General features: G+C 43.4%; 1 protein-coding gene across 1 annotated transcript in view; it reads right to left on the bottom strand.

Moving 5' to 3' along the window:
- PRDM13 (PR/SET domain 13) overlaps window positions 1-15740 on the bottom strand; it is a 36246-nt gene extending 20506 nt beyond the window's left edge. The window contains exon 1 of the mRNA XM_061626076.1: window positions 15605-15740. Within this exon, the coding sequence (XP_061482060.1) occupies window positions 15605-15740 (136 nt within the window). The remainder of the gene's footprint in view (window positions 1-15604) is intronic.
- Window positions 15741-16287: the final 547 nt, after the last annotated feature.

Raw genomic sequence — 16287 nt, 5'->3', positions numbered from 1 at the left:
ATATTAAAAATGGTGGCAAAGCACACGTGGCCATCGTATTATTTCTCCTAGTTACCAACTGGTCATTTTCTGCACAGTTTCATGTGATTCTGAATTCAAACTCCCATAATAGCGGCAGTCGATATTTCAGACTTTTGAAAGCTGTGGGGGAAAGAGAGCCTTTTTAGATTATGCGGACACCCCTGGACGGTAACATCATTTTCTTCCAAGGGTGAGTAAGGATCAGGGCACAGGAATGTGCAATGTCATAACTGACAAAGTTGTTTCCAATAACAAGATTTTATTTAAGAAAATTACAAAAACGGAGACCTTGAAATCCAGAGAGGGAAAAGGATTGAAAAAGTGCAAGAAAAGTCTTAGCAGACTGAAATCAATCGAATGCACTTCCTCCTGCTTTTAGGCTGAAGTGTCTTTAGTGACTTTAGTGTCAAACCTAAAGCTTTCAGCAGCTGTCCAGTCATGATGGGACTGGGAGGTATGTAGGCCGTTTCTTGCTGGATGTGTGTAATTTGTGTGCTTAATTTAGTTTAAAGCAGCACCACAGCAGGAGAGTAACAGCAGATGTTGAAATGCGAGTGTGCCAGCATGTGCGTGCATGCGTTTACCTAAGAAAGCAGGCTTTTACCATGCATCAGGATGACTGAGACTTGAGACTTAGTAAAATAAGAAAAGCTACTTTATTTATAGAAATACATGGTAGATAGAAAGGCATACCTAGTTCTAACTAAGTTGGAGGCGCAATGCCCAAAAGTTGGTATTGACCTCATGGCTCAGGAGGGAGAGCAAAGACAGAAATGTAGCTTTTCTTATTTTACTAAGTCTTAAGTCTCAGTGATCCTAATGCATGGTAAAAGCCTGCCACTTAGGTAAATGGACACACTGGCACGCACACATCTCAGACCGTTGAGGATCTCTGTGTTGCAGAGTAGCGAAATTGGGAATGGAGCGTATGAGTTATTCTTTGCGTGTTTGAATCTTTGCTAAAGATGACACCTTCCCTGTGAATGTAAGCATTGTCTGAAGATTTGTAGAATCCAGCAATTTCTCTCTCTGATTCCCTATCTTAGCATATTTTGGGGTCTGAAACTGCTTAATAATGGACTATGCTAGAAAGTGTTGCAGAGTAGTGAAATTGGGAATTGAGCATCTGAGTGAGCTTTTGTGTATTTGAATCATTGCTAAAGATTACACCTTCCCTGGAATTTCTCAGACAGAGACTTTAAGCTTTAAAATAAAAAATAACTACTTTTCTGGAAGTACATACTTAATAGGAAAGAGTTCTACATCTAGCTAACTAGCTAAGTTGGAGATGCAAACACTAAGCCTAGAGTTTGCCCTCATGCTTGGAGGAGAAGGAGAGACAAAGATAAGATGTCTGCTCTCCCACTCAAGAGAAATAAGAAAAAAAGGAAGGAGGAAGGAGATGTGGTCAACATCCTATGCATATCAGTCTAGCAGGAAGGGAGAAACAGTAGGAGATCAAAGGATAGGTATTAGCCTAGCAGTCAGGAGGTCTCCTCTCTACCTACCTTTTTTAACCCCATGCAGCCTCAACCCACAAGTTGGAGTTGAACCACATATTCCAACACCCTTTCTCAACAAGAACCTGGTTCATTCTACAAGGTTCATCTTGCCTCATAGCTTCTGGTGTCAGACCCTGCCCAATGGCTTGGTCAATGCATCAGCTGTCATCTCTCCTGTTGGACAGTAGGTCATCTCTAGAAGTCCTTTCTCCTTTATGTCCTTTAGGTAGTGGAACTTCACATCGATGTGCTTTATGCAAGAACTTTGTCCTTCTGATTCCACAAGTCTTATGCAAGCTTGATTATCCTCAAATATTCTGATAGGCTCTGGTTCAGATATGCCTAAGTCTCATAGAAGCTTGCGTAGCCACATCATTTCCTTGCATGCTTCATCATCTGATACATACTTTGCCTCTGTAGATGAATGTGCTACAGTCTCTTGCTTTCAACTCGCCCAGCAGATAAATGACTGGCCATAGTAGAACAGGTTTCCACTAGTTGACTTGTGATCGTTGGTTTCTCCAGCCCAGTCAGCATCAGTGTATCCCAGAAGCTTGAGATCTTGAGTAGCTGATAGCTTTAGTTATAGGTTTGCAGTGCCTTTCAGATATCTTGCCACTCTCTTGACTGCTTCCCAGTCTTTCTTGTTTGGCAAGCTGGATTTTCTGCAAAGGTATCCCACTGCCACCACGTCTGGTCTGGTTATTGTGCTGATATATAGGAGTTTCCCTATAGCTTGTCTGGACCTTTCGTTGTCTTCCCATGGTTGATTGTTCTGGTCTGGATTCAAGTATCCTACTTCCATAGGGGTAGGTACTGGATGTGTATCCTTCAGTCCTAGATTCTCAAGTAGGTCTTGAATCTTTTTTTTTTTTGGTTCAGTAGAAAGGATCCCTCTCTTTCCATTTGTATTCCAAGGTAGTGTTTGATGTCACCGAGACATTTCACTTCACCTTCCTTGTTTAGATTATTTACTAACTCTTGCTTGTCTTGTGGACTCTGATAAGCCAGTAGTAAATCATCTACATAAATTTTTAAAAAAGTCCATTTGTTGTTCTTGAATCTGCTGTACAGGCATTTGTCTGCTTTGCCTCTTTTAAAGCCTTGTTTCAAGAGCATTTGGTTCAGTTTGTCGTTCCATGCTCTTGCAGCCTTTATTTCTAGATGCTCTACTCTCATCTTTCTGTTGGCAGCAACACTCAGGAGTGTCCTGATTGTTATTATTATCTAAAAATTATCTAAAATTTATTCGACGCCTATCTGGCAGGACAACCTGTCACTCTAGGCGACATACAAAGGAATAAAAATACAAAAACAACATATCAAAATATAAATCAACAGGTACATAATAAAAATACTGTTCACATAAGACCCCAAAAATCAGACCACCCCCTTTGCCAGCTAACTGTGGCATGTTCATTCATCTGACTGTACAAAAAGCCATGTCTTCAACTGCCTTCGAAAACACAAAAGTGAAGGGGCTAAGTGAGTATCAACTGGTAAAGTGTTCCATAGCGTGGGAGCTGCAATGGAGAAGGCTTTAGATCTAGTACCACTTAATCTGGCCGCTCTGATAGATGGAACCACAAAAAGTCTAGCGGCTGAGGACCTCGTACGCCCATCTGCTCCAAGAAGAGAGAGTTTGTTCTTCAAATAGATTGGACCAGCATCAAAAAAGGACTTATAAGTTAAAGCTAGTATTTTAAACTTCACCCGCAACACTATCGGGAGCCAATGAAGTTCCCGAAGGATTGGGGTGATGTGTTCTCTCCTATGGCAGCCCTTAATGAGTCGTGCCGCCACATTCTGGACAAGTTGAAGCTTCCGCAAAGTTCCCAAAGGGAGACCAGCATATAGAGCATTACAGTAGTCCAGACGGGAAAGAACCAAGGCACTGACTACAGTTGGTAAAAGATGCTTTGGGAGATAGGGGCAGATTTTGCGAATGAGGGACAGGTGGTAGAGTGCGGTCCGACAAACTGCCTCTATCTGAGCCTCCATCGTCAGTTGTTGTATGTTTGACTACAGTTTCAATCTCTTTCCAGGTTTCTGGCTCTGGAAGTTCATCAGCACTTGCAAGATAGGACAGTCTCAGTGGAGGTACACTTCTGTTGGTACAGTTAGAGTGTCTTGGTGCAGGATTCTCTGCTGCCCCTTCTGGCTGTGCAGGTTCCCTTTCTTGCTCTAATTCCTCACTGTCCTCCAGTGCTGGCATGCTGCTGTAATCTGCATTACTGTATGGTATTTCTACTTTATCTTCTTCACTGTCGTGGTCTTGGGATGGTACCCCTTCTGGTTGAAATGCACCTTGACCTTCATCAAAGTATATAGCTCGTTGCATTTCAATCCCTTCTGTTTTGGGATTTAGGATTCTGTATCCCTTTTGTTTTGTAGAATATCCAACAAAGATTCCTTCTTTTGTAGTGTTGTCCAATTTGGTTCTTTTCTGGTGTGGTATGTTACTGTACACTTTTGATCCAAACACCTTTAGATGAGCCAAACTGGGTATGCGTCCATGCCATAATTCGAATGGAGTCTTGTCGCAATTCGCTTTTGTTGGCAAACGATTCTGTAGATAGGTGGAAGTACACACTGCCTCTCCACAATGTTTCTGTGGGAGACTGGCATCTTCTAGCATTGATCTCACCATCTCAATAAGGGTTCTAAATTTTCTCTCCGAGATGCCATTTTGTTCTGGGTTGTGGGGTACAGTGGTCTGATGCTCAATCCCATGTTCACACAGAAACTGCTGGGTAGCATGAGACGTGTATTCCCCTTCATTATCAGAACATAGTATTTGTGGCTTTCTCTGGAATTTAGTGGTCACCACTTCAATATACTTTGAGTTTCTGAAGCATCTGCCCTTTCTCTTTCAGTATATAGATTACAGTGAGTCTTGAATAATCATCAATAAAACAAATAATATGTCAATTTCCACCATTTGAAAGTACTGGCATTTCACAAATGTCATTGTGAATCAATTCCAGGGGGCACTTAGTCTTCCTTTCACTCTGCTTAGGAAAAACTTGGTCTTGTCCCTTTAGCTTTAACACAACATGTACATCTTCCCTTTCCTTGACAGGGTTCAATTTTCATGTGTTTTACTAAATTATTCTTTTGAAGGGTATTAATCTTTGCAATGTCTCTATGTGCTAGCCTTCTATGCCATAAATGCAGACATGGCTTGTTACAGCAGTCCTTCACAACATTAGCCTCTGGACTTTGCTGATCAATTTCATACATTCCTTTTCTCTTGGTAGCTGTGCAAATAATCACACCATCTCGAGAAATCATGCAGAAATTTCCTTCAAATAGCACTGGACATCCTTTATTGGTTGCCTCACTGACAGATATCAAATTATTAGAAATCCCTGGAGTCCAGAGCGCATTTCTGTCTTTTTAAATCCTTTATTTTGTCCTTCAGACTTCCCTAGCTGTGCAAATAATCACACCATCTCAAGAAATCATGCAGAAATTTACTTCAAATAGCACTGGACACCCTTTCTTGGTTGCCTCACTGACAGACATCATATTATTAGAAATCCCTGGAGTCCAGAGCGCATTTCTAAGGTAAATCTCTTTGGCACCACTTGGTGTTTGGCAAACCAGCATTGCATTTCTTTCCCCCTTTTTTGGCACTTCTCGTGAGTCAGCAACTTTAACTGAGCCTCCACGTGGGGTTAGACTTTCAAATAGGGTTTTTGCATTTAGCATATGGGCAGTTGTTCCACTGTCCACATAGATTTCATTATTATTATTATTACATTTTTCAACATGAGTAACTTGTAAACTGTTTAAATATTTCTTGCCTGTCTTTTTAAATCCTTTATCTTGTCCTTCAGACTTCCCTTTCTTGTCGCACTGATTTTTACGATGAGTCAGTGAACCACATAGAAAACAACCCTTGTGTTTAACACCTTTTGACTGCTTCTTTTGTTCTTCAAATCTGCATATGACTGGCATTCGGCTACAAGTCTGTTTGCTAAGGAATGAAACAACATTGTCTTCTGCAGCACCTTTTTCACTTTGCTGAAAGAATTGTTCTCTAACTTCTGATACAATTTCATTGGCTTCTGGTCCCAGTTCTGGATTTTTAATCACTTCCATTAGCTTCTGTTGCTTTAAGTGACATCCCATCCGAAAGGACCAGAGCTTCCAGTTTCCAGGTGACAGTTTCTCAATGCTTAGCCATTCTTCCATGGTAGCCATCTTTACTGACTAAACTCTGAAGGTCTTTGCTAGCTTCCTTGATTCACAACACAAAAGCTTCTTTAATTACTCAGATCTCCCCTGCATGTCTGGTGCCCATGACCTGTTGCAGAGTGGCAAAATTGGGAATTGAGCTTCTGATTGAGCCTTTGCATGTTTGAATCTTTACTAAAGATTACACCTTCCCTGTGAATTAGTCAGACAGAGACTTTAAGCTTTAAAATAAGAAATAACTACTTTATTCTGGAAGTACATACTTGATAGGAAAGAGTTCTACATGTAGCTAACTAGCTAAGTTGGAGATGCAAACACTAAGCCTAGTGTTTGCCCTCATGCTTGGAGGAGAGGGAGAGACAAAGAGAATATATCTGCTCTCCCTCTCAAGAGAAAGAAGAAAAAAAGGGAGGAAGGAGATGTTGTCAACATCTTATGCATATCAGTCTAGCAGGAAGGGAGAGACAGAAGGAGATCAAAGAATAGGTATTAGCCTAGCAATCAGGAGGTCTCCTCTCTAGCTACCCTTTTTAACCCCATGCAGCCTCAACCCACAACTTGGAGTTGAACCACATATTCCAACACTCTGCTCATTTATACAAATTTACATAATATGATTAGGGTGCTAATCCCCTGGATTCAAAGGATCCAGCACTTTTACATCCCTGTGGTTTTCATTAAATGTATTTTACATTCTTCTCCATCAGCACCCCATCTAAATCATTAAGACCTAAAGATGCCTGGATGGTTCTCAAATGGACCAAACTAGCTTGCACACAATTAAGGCTGTGGCCCGTAACCTATCAAGCTTGTAGTATGCATGCTTACTTAGGAGTAAGCCCAATTAATTCAATAGGATCTACTTCCAAGTAATTGTGAATAATCTCTAATTACAGGATCTCTTGAATTCAGTGAAACATCGAGGAAAATTTATTTCAGAAAGTACATCACCTCAAGCACTTGTTCTTTCTTAAAGTCTTTCTGGGTTGGGCAAGTGTAACAGCAACTTCCTGTGCATGTTTAGTCAGATGTCCCACTGAATTCAGTGGGTCTTACCCCCTAGGAAGCATGTTTCAGATTGAAGCATAAGTTTGGCTTTCTTTACAGATAATGAAAATGTTAACACAACACTTGATTTGTGCAGGTTCTATTCAGCTCAGTAGCTTTCATTCATCTCAGCTGCCCATAGCTGAAGTTGACCTTCATGCAAACCTGTTGGTTTTGTCCTGTAAATATATGTACACTTAAAATATTTCCTAAACTTCCACATAGCAGAAATGCATTGGAATTTGCCCAAGGTAAAAATCAAGATAGATTTCCTTTTAGAAACTCACAGAGGCTTCATGAAGTGTAAGTAATTTGTAGTACAATCCTATACATGGCCACCCAGAAGTAAGTCTCATTACATTCAGTGGAGCTGACTCCTAGGTAATTGGTGTAGGACTGTGCTTCTAAAACAATGGTAGCCAACATGGTGCCCTCTAGATGTTGCTGGGCTCCAATCCCCATCCCCTCAACCAGCATGGCCAGTGATGTGGGATTGTGGGAGTTGTAGTCCAACAATATCTGGAGGCACCACATTGGCTACCCTGGCTCTAAAACATTGCATCTTACTTGTGGCCCTTCAGATGTTGCTGGACTGCAACTCCCATAATCTCTGGCCGTCTGCCATGCTGCCTGGGGTTAATGAGACTTGGAGTCCAACAACTTTTGGAGTACCTTACGTTTCCCACTCCTTCTCTAAAAAGAAGGCATGTGGGATCAAAGCGACACACTGTGCCCTCAGTCCTGTCCATGTTCACTTAGGAGTAAGCACCATTGAACTCAACAGGATTTACTTCTGAGTATATGTGCATTCATAGGTTTCCCGCCAACAGCTACCTAGATATCTCAATGAAGTCTTAGCAAATGACCAGTAGAAGAAACTGGTCTAGCATCTGTTGGAATGTATGAGGTTCAACTCCAACTTGGTGGGTTGAGGCTGCATGAGGTTAATAACTGATACAAAATGCGGCGGCTCGACTACTTATGAATAGTCGCCACCGAGATCACATCACACCAGTGTTGTTCGACCTACACTGGCTACCAGTTGTTTTCCGAGCCCAATTCAAGGTGTTGGTATTGACCTTTAAATCCCTACATGGTTTTGGCCCAGTTTATCTCACGGAGCGCCTTCAACGCCACCAATTATGCCACCCGACAAGATCGGCCACACAGGGCCTTCTCTCAATCCCGCCAACAAAAACAGCCAGATTGGCGGGTACTAGAGAGAGGGCATTTTCAGTGGCGGCCCCCACTCTTTGGAACTCCCTCCCACAAGATCTCCGGCACGCCTCTTCCCTAAATGTGTTTCGGAAAGCCTTAAAGACCTGGCTCTTTCAGCAGGCCTTCGGGTATCCGGGGAGGGTTAATTGTTATAATTGTAATGCCTCCTGCCCAGTTTTAATATTGTTGCTGCAGATGTATTGTTTTTATATTGTATTATTGTATTTTATCAATTGTATTTTAACAATTTTGTAAGTCGCCTAGAGTGGCCATTGGCCAGATAGGCGACGAAGAAATTAAATTTATTATTATTATTATTATTATTAAGGGTAGCTAGAGAGCTAGACCTCTTGCTGGTTGAGGCTATACCTATCCCTTTGATCCTGCCGTCTCTTCCCTTCCTGCTAGGCTGATAAGCAAAGGAATGTTGATCTCAGTTCCTTCCCACCTCTCTCTGTGTTCTCTTTCTCTCCAGAGGGGAACAGACATCTTCTCTTTGTCTCTCCTCTCAACCAGGATGAGGGCGAGTACTGGGACCAGTGCTCGTTGCTCCAGCATAGCCAGTTAAGCTAGATATAGAACTCTTTCCTATCAAGCATGCACTTCCAGAATAAAGTAGTTGTTTCTTATTTTAAAGCTTAAAGTCTCTGTCTGACTAATTTGCAGGGAAGGTAGAATCTTAGCAAAGATTCAAACACACACACACTAAGCTCGCTCAATACTCTCCGTTCTGCAGCGCTACGCAACTCTGCTACACATCTCAGTAGAGAGAAATTCCGACAGCATCAACACTGAAGTAAATCCTACTTACTTCCAAGTGTATGTGATTAGGGTCTCAGCATTACAGGCCTCAGCCACACTGTACATTTAACAAAGATGATAGAGCCTTAACTACAAATAAATGTAGTTAAGCTTTCAAATCCATTTATACAGCTTGTGGACTGAGCAGATAATTTTTTCTGGTCCCTGTCCACTGTCTGATGCTGTTGGTTAAAGAGCATCTTGAAGACTAAGGATTTCATTGCGGCAGAGATGTGGAACCTGTGGCCTTTCAGAGGTTGCTGGGCTCCATCTCTCATCAGCCCCAACCAGTGTGGCCAATGGCCAGGAATGATGCAAATAGTAGTTCAACAACATCGGGAGGGCCACAGGGCTAATTCGGGCCTAAAAGTATCTCAAGAACTTGACACTAAAGGTTATGTCAAAATTAATTTGTTATGTTTTGGAAGGTGCTGTAAGACTCCCCGATGCCATGGGAATAACACGGCTGCCCTCCTGGAATTAGGTGCTTCCAAGCAAGGACTGAGCTGCTTACACCGCAGAGTCCGTGTAGCCCACACTGGATTTAATAGGACTTACTTTTACGTATTTATTTATTTTTTAAAAAAATTATATCCCACTTTTCCTCCAAGGAGCTCAAGGTAGCCTACAGACATGGTTCTCCCCCTCCCAGTTCCTGCTGGAATATCTGGTTCAACTCAAACTGGTGGATTGGGACTGATGTGGTTAAAAAGGGTAGCTAGAGAGGAGACCTCCTGACTGTTAGGCTACACCTATCCTTTGATCTCCTGCTAACTCTTCCTTCCTGTTAGACTATTGACCACATCTTCCGTCAGTCGTTCGTTCTCCTGAGAGGGAGAGCAGACATCTTCTCTTTGTCTGCCTTTCTCCTCCCAGCATGAGGGCAAACACTAGGCTTAGTGTGCATCTCCAATTTAGCTAGTTAGCTAAATTTCTTTCCTACCAAGTATGTACTTCCAGAATAAAGTAGTTATTTCTTATTTTGAAGCTTAAAGTCTGACTAATTCTAGGGAAGGTGTAATCTTTAGCAAAGATTCAAACACACAAAGGCTCACTCAGATGCTCAAGTGCCTAATTTCGCTACTGTGCAACAACCCTATGAGGTAGGTTAGGATGAGAGGCAGTGACTGGCTCAAGGTTACCCAGTGGGCTTCATAGCCAAGCATGAGCCCTAGTCTCCCAGATCCCAGCCTGACATTCTAACCACTACACCACACCAGCCCCATAGCCAGCCTAAAAGTTCAGGGGGGCAGCAAAAAAGTGAGTGGGGGGAGAAAAATGTGTAATAAATAAATAAATGTATTAATTTTCTGGAAAAATTATGGGGCAAGACTTTTTAAGGGGCAAACCCTCCTGTCCCCCAACTCGCTACGGGTTTGCACTACACACTGGCACTCGGGCATGACCAATCCAGTTTTCAAGAATGTTGCAGCGTTTTTCAAAAATGCCATTAACAAGAGTGCAACCCTATACTTGTTTCCTCGGTAGTAAATTCTACTATGTTCAATGAGCCTCACTCCCTAGAAAGCGTGTTTGGGGCCTGAAGTCTAGCCAATGTCTTACACGCCCACTTAGAAGTATGTCCGGTTTGAGTTCAATGGGGCTTACTCCCAGGCAAGCGTGCTTATGATCGCAGCAACTGCCTTGGGATGTGTCACTTAGGCACGTTACCAGAGCAGACTAGAAAGCCGAAGAGAGCCCTCAGCCACTTTCAGATCGAATCTGTACTTTCCTAGCAAGTGCGGGTTTGAGATTCCCTGCGGGAAAGGCGGGGTGATGGTGGAAAAACACGTCTGAACACAGCCTCTCTCTTTTTCCCTCTCTCCTTTCTTTCCTGAGTCAAGTGGAACTGGATCGGCTCTTTCTCAGAAAGCGATCCTTTGAGTTTATTCCCAAATTACTCCCCTTGAAACAGAGGCTTGGGGCAAGGAGGGGGGGACTGATGGTGACCCCCTGTGATCCGCATCCTGCATGGAAAGCAAAGGGCTAAACAAAAAGCGGCGGGCAATAAATTCAAGCCAAGAACAAGTCCGTCTAACCTCTGGCCTGCCCGTTCTGGGTTGACAACCGGTTGAAATACACCCTCACTGACCCACCCACCCGCCGCAATGGCACTGGTCGAAGGCACAAAAGGGGGGGGAAGCGCCCTTCTGCTCCATTGGGGCAGCCTCGGCAGTGCTGGCTCCAGTCGCCGACGCCACGCGAATCATCTTCTCAAACGGATCGTCCCTCCAGTGGTCGACTGAGAGGGGAAGTCACTGGTTGAGATACATATGGCTAGCCAATTGTACCTGGTTCCCATCCCCTGGAAAACATGACAATGACAGCGGAGCCATTGCAAAGATTTTATTTTATTGTGTTTTATTTTATTCCGTTCCTGTGGCTCAGTTGCTTGGAAGCTTCTCTGAGTTGAAATAAATGGTCCCCCCTCGCCTCCAAAAAGGGAAGGAGACGCGTTTGCTTTGATTTTTGTCTTTCGCCCCCCTTCCTAAAAAGGCAGGCTGAAATCGATCTAACGTGCCCACTGGAGCAAGCCACGCCATGAAAGGCTGGGTTTAAAAAAAAAAAAAAAAGTAAAAAGAGCCTTGGGAGCAAATGGGATGGAAAATTAAATGAAATTAAATAGCTTGAACGGCTTTATTGTCCCTTATTAAAAGGACACATTAATTACATGCTTCTAGCTTTATTCCGAGACAATGTTGAGATTCAAAACATTCCACTAGTCCCTTTTGAGACACTTCAACTGGGCCGCTGGAAAGACCAGTTAAATGGGGGAAATCACTTTTGCCCAGCGACCAGAAGAGTCCCCCCTCCCAGCAGAGCCCTCGCTCGGGCTCTGGCTCTGAACTGCCAACGCCCCCGAGGGGAGGCTTTGGCTCAGGGCTGGCTCTCTTTTGGCTTGAACAGGTTGCCCCATAATGAGGCATGAATGTTAAGGAACAACAGGCGTCCAAAGAAGCACAGTTGCGCCTAGCAATGTCCCACCAGGGAGCTCCATTCAAACTATCAAACTGCTCCGGCACTGAGAAGGTTCAACATTACATTCAAACCAGCATGAATGCCTGTATACAGGGCCAGCTCCATTATGCTGGTACACAGTGGATGCTTGAACAAAAAAGAAAGAAAGAAAGAAAGAAAGAAAGAAAGAAAGAAAGAAAGAAAGAAAGAAAGAAAGAAAGAAAGAAAGAAAGAAAGAAAGAAAGAAAGAAAGAAAGAAAGAAAGAAAGAAAGAAAGAAATGTTGCAAGTTCATTCAGATGCCCAGATTCTCCCACTGCAAACGGAGCAGGCAATTTTCTCTCCAAAGCAGAACCTCATTCCTGTTCAAAGAAAGGTGTATTTCAGCCAAAAACAGCCTCCTAGAATCTAATGTTCAGTTTCGGAAAGAAGACGCTTAGAGGATCTTCGTGTTCTCAGTCCATCCACCCCCACCCGCTCGTTCTCTTTTCCAGAATCCAAATCAGACAGTGAGTAGTGCATAAGGGTTAGAGCATCCCACACGCCATCTGACTGGAGCCAAGTCACAAGTCAGTCCTAGATTAAATGAAAAGAAAAGTTTAGCATCTCAAACCAGAGTAACTTCAATCAACCTTAATCAGCTTCATCATTGCAAGGAAGTCGCCAGAGAGTTTCTCTGTCCTCCCTTCCAGCTCGCATCTTTCTCCACAAATTAAGCTTTGCCTGATTTTTTCAGGATAAAATCCTTTTGAAACAAAAACAAATTTCTGTTCCTCGTGGCTGTAAGGGGGAAAATGTATATCACTTTTAGTGGGGAATGTCCTTGGGAGAGTGTAGCTACCCACCCTTGATTTAAAGAGAGCTTTCGAGAGAGAGAGAGATCGCCCAGGATAGCAACCGTGTAATCTGCTATTGACTAGCGACACTTGACTCTTCGTAAACAGTCTGAGGATTGTTGCTTTGAATTATATTCGTCAACAGAGGTGAGATGAAAGGAAGTTCTCATTCGGACAACTACTTCGTGGGGATCGTTTAAAACCTGAATGGTCTTCAGTAGCCTTTTTTCTTTCTTTTTGTCTAATCCCTTCTTACAGTTGTGAATGTTTAAAATGAGATGTGCTGGGTTTGAAGGCTGCATGAAGACCAGGCTCTCTGACCGGGAAACCCTGCTTCTCATCTCAAATAACAGTTACTCACTTGTAAGAGGAGGGCACTCTACACGTGCTCAGGAACACTGTCGTCTCTGCTACTTCACCTACCCCAGAGGGGCACTGAAAACAAGTTTCAGGAAGGCTCTGGTAGTGGTTTATTTCGGAGCCTTAAGGAGAGGGGTGTATTTTATCACCCTATTTATTTAATCTGTACGCAGAACATATCATACGGAAAACAGGATTGGACCAAGAGGAAGGAGGTGTGAAAACTGGAGGGAGAAATATCAATAATTAAAGATATGCAGACGACACCATACTATTAGCAGAAAGCAGTACAAGTAATGATTTGAAACGAATGCTGATGAAAGTTCAAGAGGAAAGCACAAAAGCAGGACTACAACTGAACGTCGAAAATACTAAAGTAATGACAACAGGAGATTTATGTAACTTTAAAGTTGACAATGAGGACATTAAACTTGTCAAGGATTATCAATACCTCGGCACAGTCATTAACCAAAATGGAGACAATAGTCAAGAAATCAAAAGAAGGCTAGGACTGGGGAGGGCAGCTATGAGAGACCTAAAAAAGGTCCTGAAATGCAAAGATGTATCACTGAACACCAAAGTCAGGATCATTCAGACCATGGTATTTCTGATCTCTATGTATGGATGTGAACGTTGGACAGTGAAAAAAGCAGATAAGAGAAAAATCCACTCATTTGAAATGTGGTGTTGGAGGAGAGCTTTGCTCATACCATGGACAGTGAAAAAGACAAAGAATTGGGTGTTAGAACAAATTAAACCAGAACTATCATTAGAAGCTAAAATGATGAAACTGAGGTTATCATACTTTGGACACATCATGAGAAGACATGATTGACTAGAAAAGACAATAATGCTGGGGAAAAACAGAAAGGAGTAGAAAAAGAGGAAGACTAAACAAGAGATGGATTGATTCCATAAAGGAAGCCATAGATCTGAACTTAGAAGATCTGAACAGGGTGATTTATAACAGATGATATTGGAGGTCACTGATTCATAGGGTCGCCATAAGTCGTAATCGACTTGAAGGCACATAACAACAACGACAAGGAGAGGGAGGCTTCACAGTCATACCTTCAGAATAGTCATACCATTGAATAGAATGGCGTGCGATGCCTGAAAACCACCGTAAAAGCAGAAAAGGTGCAGTATGAGTGGGGCTTTAGTCTAATTGCATCTAATTGAGACTGCTGTAAAGCAGGGCCCTACTGTACACCAAGTTAGGGTATAAGTAAAGGAATCACCATGTTGAAGTCTCCTCTACCAAAACAAAACTTCTTTATGTAGAAAATTAGCACATCAAAAAGTAAGCTGGGCTAGAACTTGTTGGGAGTGTGTGTTGGAATATGTGGTTCAACTCCAACTTGTGGGTTGAGGCTGCATGGGGTTAAAAAGGGTAGCTAGAGAGGAGACCTCCTGATTGCTAGGCTAATACCTATCCTTTGATCTGCTGTCTCTCCCTTCCTGCTAGACTGATATGCAGAGGATGTTGACCACATCTCCTTCCATCCTTCCTTCTTCTTTCTATTCAGAGGGAGAGGAGACATCTTCTCTTTGTCTCTCCCTCTGTGGTGTAGTGGTTAAGGTGTTGGTCTACGACCTGGGAGACCAGGGTTTGAATACCCACATAGCCATGAAGCTCACTGGGTGACCTTGGGCCAGTCATTGCCGCTCAGCCTCACAAAAACCCTATTCATAGGGTCGCCATAAGTCAGAATCGACTTGAAGGCAGTACACAATACAATACTCCTCCAAGCATGAGGGCAAACACTAGGCGTAGTGTTTGCATCTCCAACTTAGCTAGTTAGCTAGATGTAGAACTCTTTCCTATCAAGTATGTACTTCCAGAATAAAGTAGTTATTTCTTATTTTAAAGCTTAAAGTCTCTGTCTGACTAATTTGCAGGGAAGGTATAATCTTTAGCAAAGATACAAACACACATAAAGGCTCCCAGTCTCTCCATTCCCAATTTTGCCACTCTCTGACATTGTGGCCAGTGCATCCCCGTTCCTTCGCTTTACATAGAGGGGGAAATTGAGACAGGGTCCTCCAGCTGGCTAGGCTTCCTATCTTAACCTGTGCTCTTCTCTACCTAACTTCCTTCTGTGTAAACTGATTCTCAGGGAAGCTGACCTCACTTCTGATACCCCCCTTCCTGTTTCTCCTTCTGTCCCAGGAGAGAGAAGACATGTTTGTCTTTGTTCTCTCTCCTGAAGCATGAGGGCAATGTCTCACCTTGGCTGTGCACCTCCAATTTAACTGCAATCCAATATACACTTACCTGGGAGGAAATCCCATTGAACCCAATGGAGTTTATTTCTGAGTAGATATGTATTGGATTGCAGCCTACCTTAGTTAGCTAGAACTAGAGTACTTTCCTATCTACTACGTATTTCTATAAATAAAGTAGCTTTTCTTATTTTTACAAGAGCTTAAGTCTCACTGATTTAGACTCAGCGTAAAAGCCTGCTTCTTCAGGTAAACACACAGGCACGCGCAGCTCAGAACGCTGAAAACTCTGCATATACACACAACAGATCTATCCTTTCAGACGCGTTAGTTGTTTTTCTACGGAGGGTGGGATTCAGCGATGTCACACACAGGCGCGCGCACACAACTTCAGCCTTAAGTAACAGAGTATCCTCTGGTCTCAGGGTTTTACAGGCCGCAGCTCCAGCGGTGCCGTCAAGGGAGAGCTCCACGGCAGACGTCCAGGCCTCACTCAGCCGACGGACTCTCAAATGCAGCAAGGCTGGCTTACCAAATTTTGCAGCCAGCGCCGCAATACCCACTGCCATCGAGCCTCCTCCCGCGTAAAACCTTTACGTGCGGAGTCTTAATTGACCTGCCTGCACTATTGCCAAGACCTGCCATTCCACAGAGATTGGGAGGGGTCCCTAATCCCTGCAAGTGCCACTCTTATTCTGACTCGATCAGGCGCACCCCTCAGTTTTCCTACTGTTACTCTCCGCGGCCCAGGAGAACAGGGCCTGAAAAAAAAATCTGTTTCCAACGAAGCACTCCTTCCCCTTGAATTGGTGGTTTATTTTTTAAAAAATGGGGGGGGGCAGGCTCTAGCTCCGTTGGCTTAAAAGAAAAGGCTGCCGATCGTGAAAAGCGAAGGCGATCGGGGCTCCTTTAGTGGCTGGGCGAGCGGAGAGGAATCTCCGCGGCCCCCAACCAGCTGCGCGGGGCATACAAGATGCGGGTGGGATATTGGAGCAGCTTTTGAATAGTAATTAGGCTTCGATGGGAACCCCGGCAGATGACACGATCGCTGCATCGGCAAGTTCCTTCGGGAGAGAGGGGGTTTCTCAAGGCGCTTTGGGGGCCTCTGGAAAATGC

Source organism: Rhineura floridana, chromosome 4 (genome assembly GCF_030035675.1).
Source record: "Rhineura floridana isolate rRhiFlo1 chromosome 4, rRhiFlo1.hap2, whole genome shotgun sequence".
NCBI lineage: Eukaryota > Metazoa > Chordata > Lepidosauria > Squamata > Rhineuridae > Rhineura > Rhineura floridana.
This window is presented reverse-complemented; position numbering and strand designations above follow the sequence as displayed.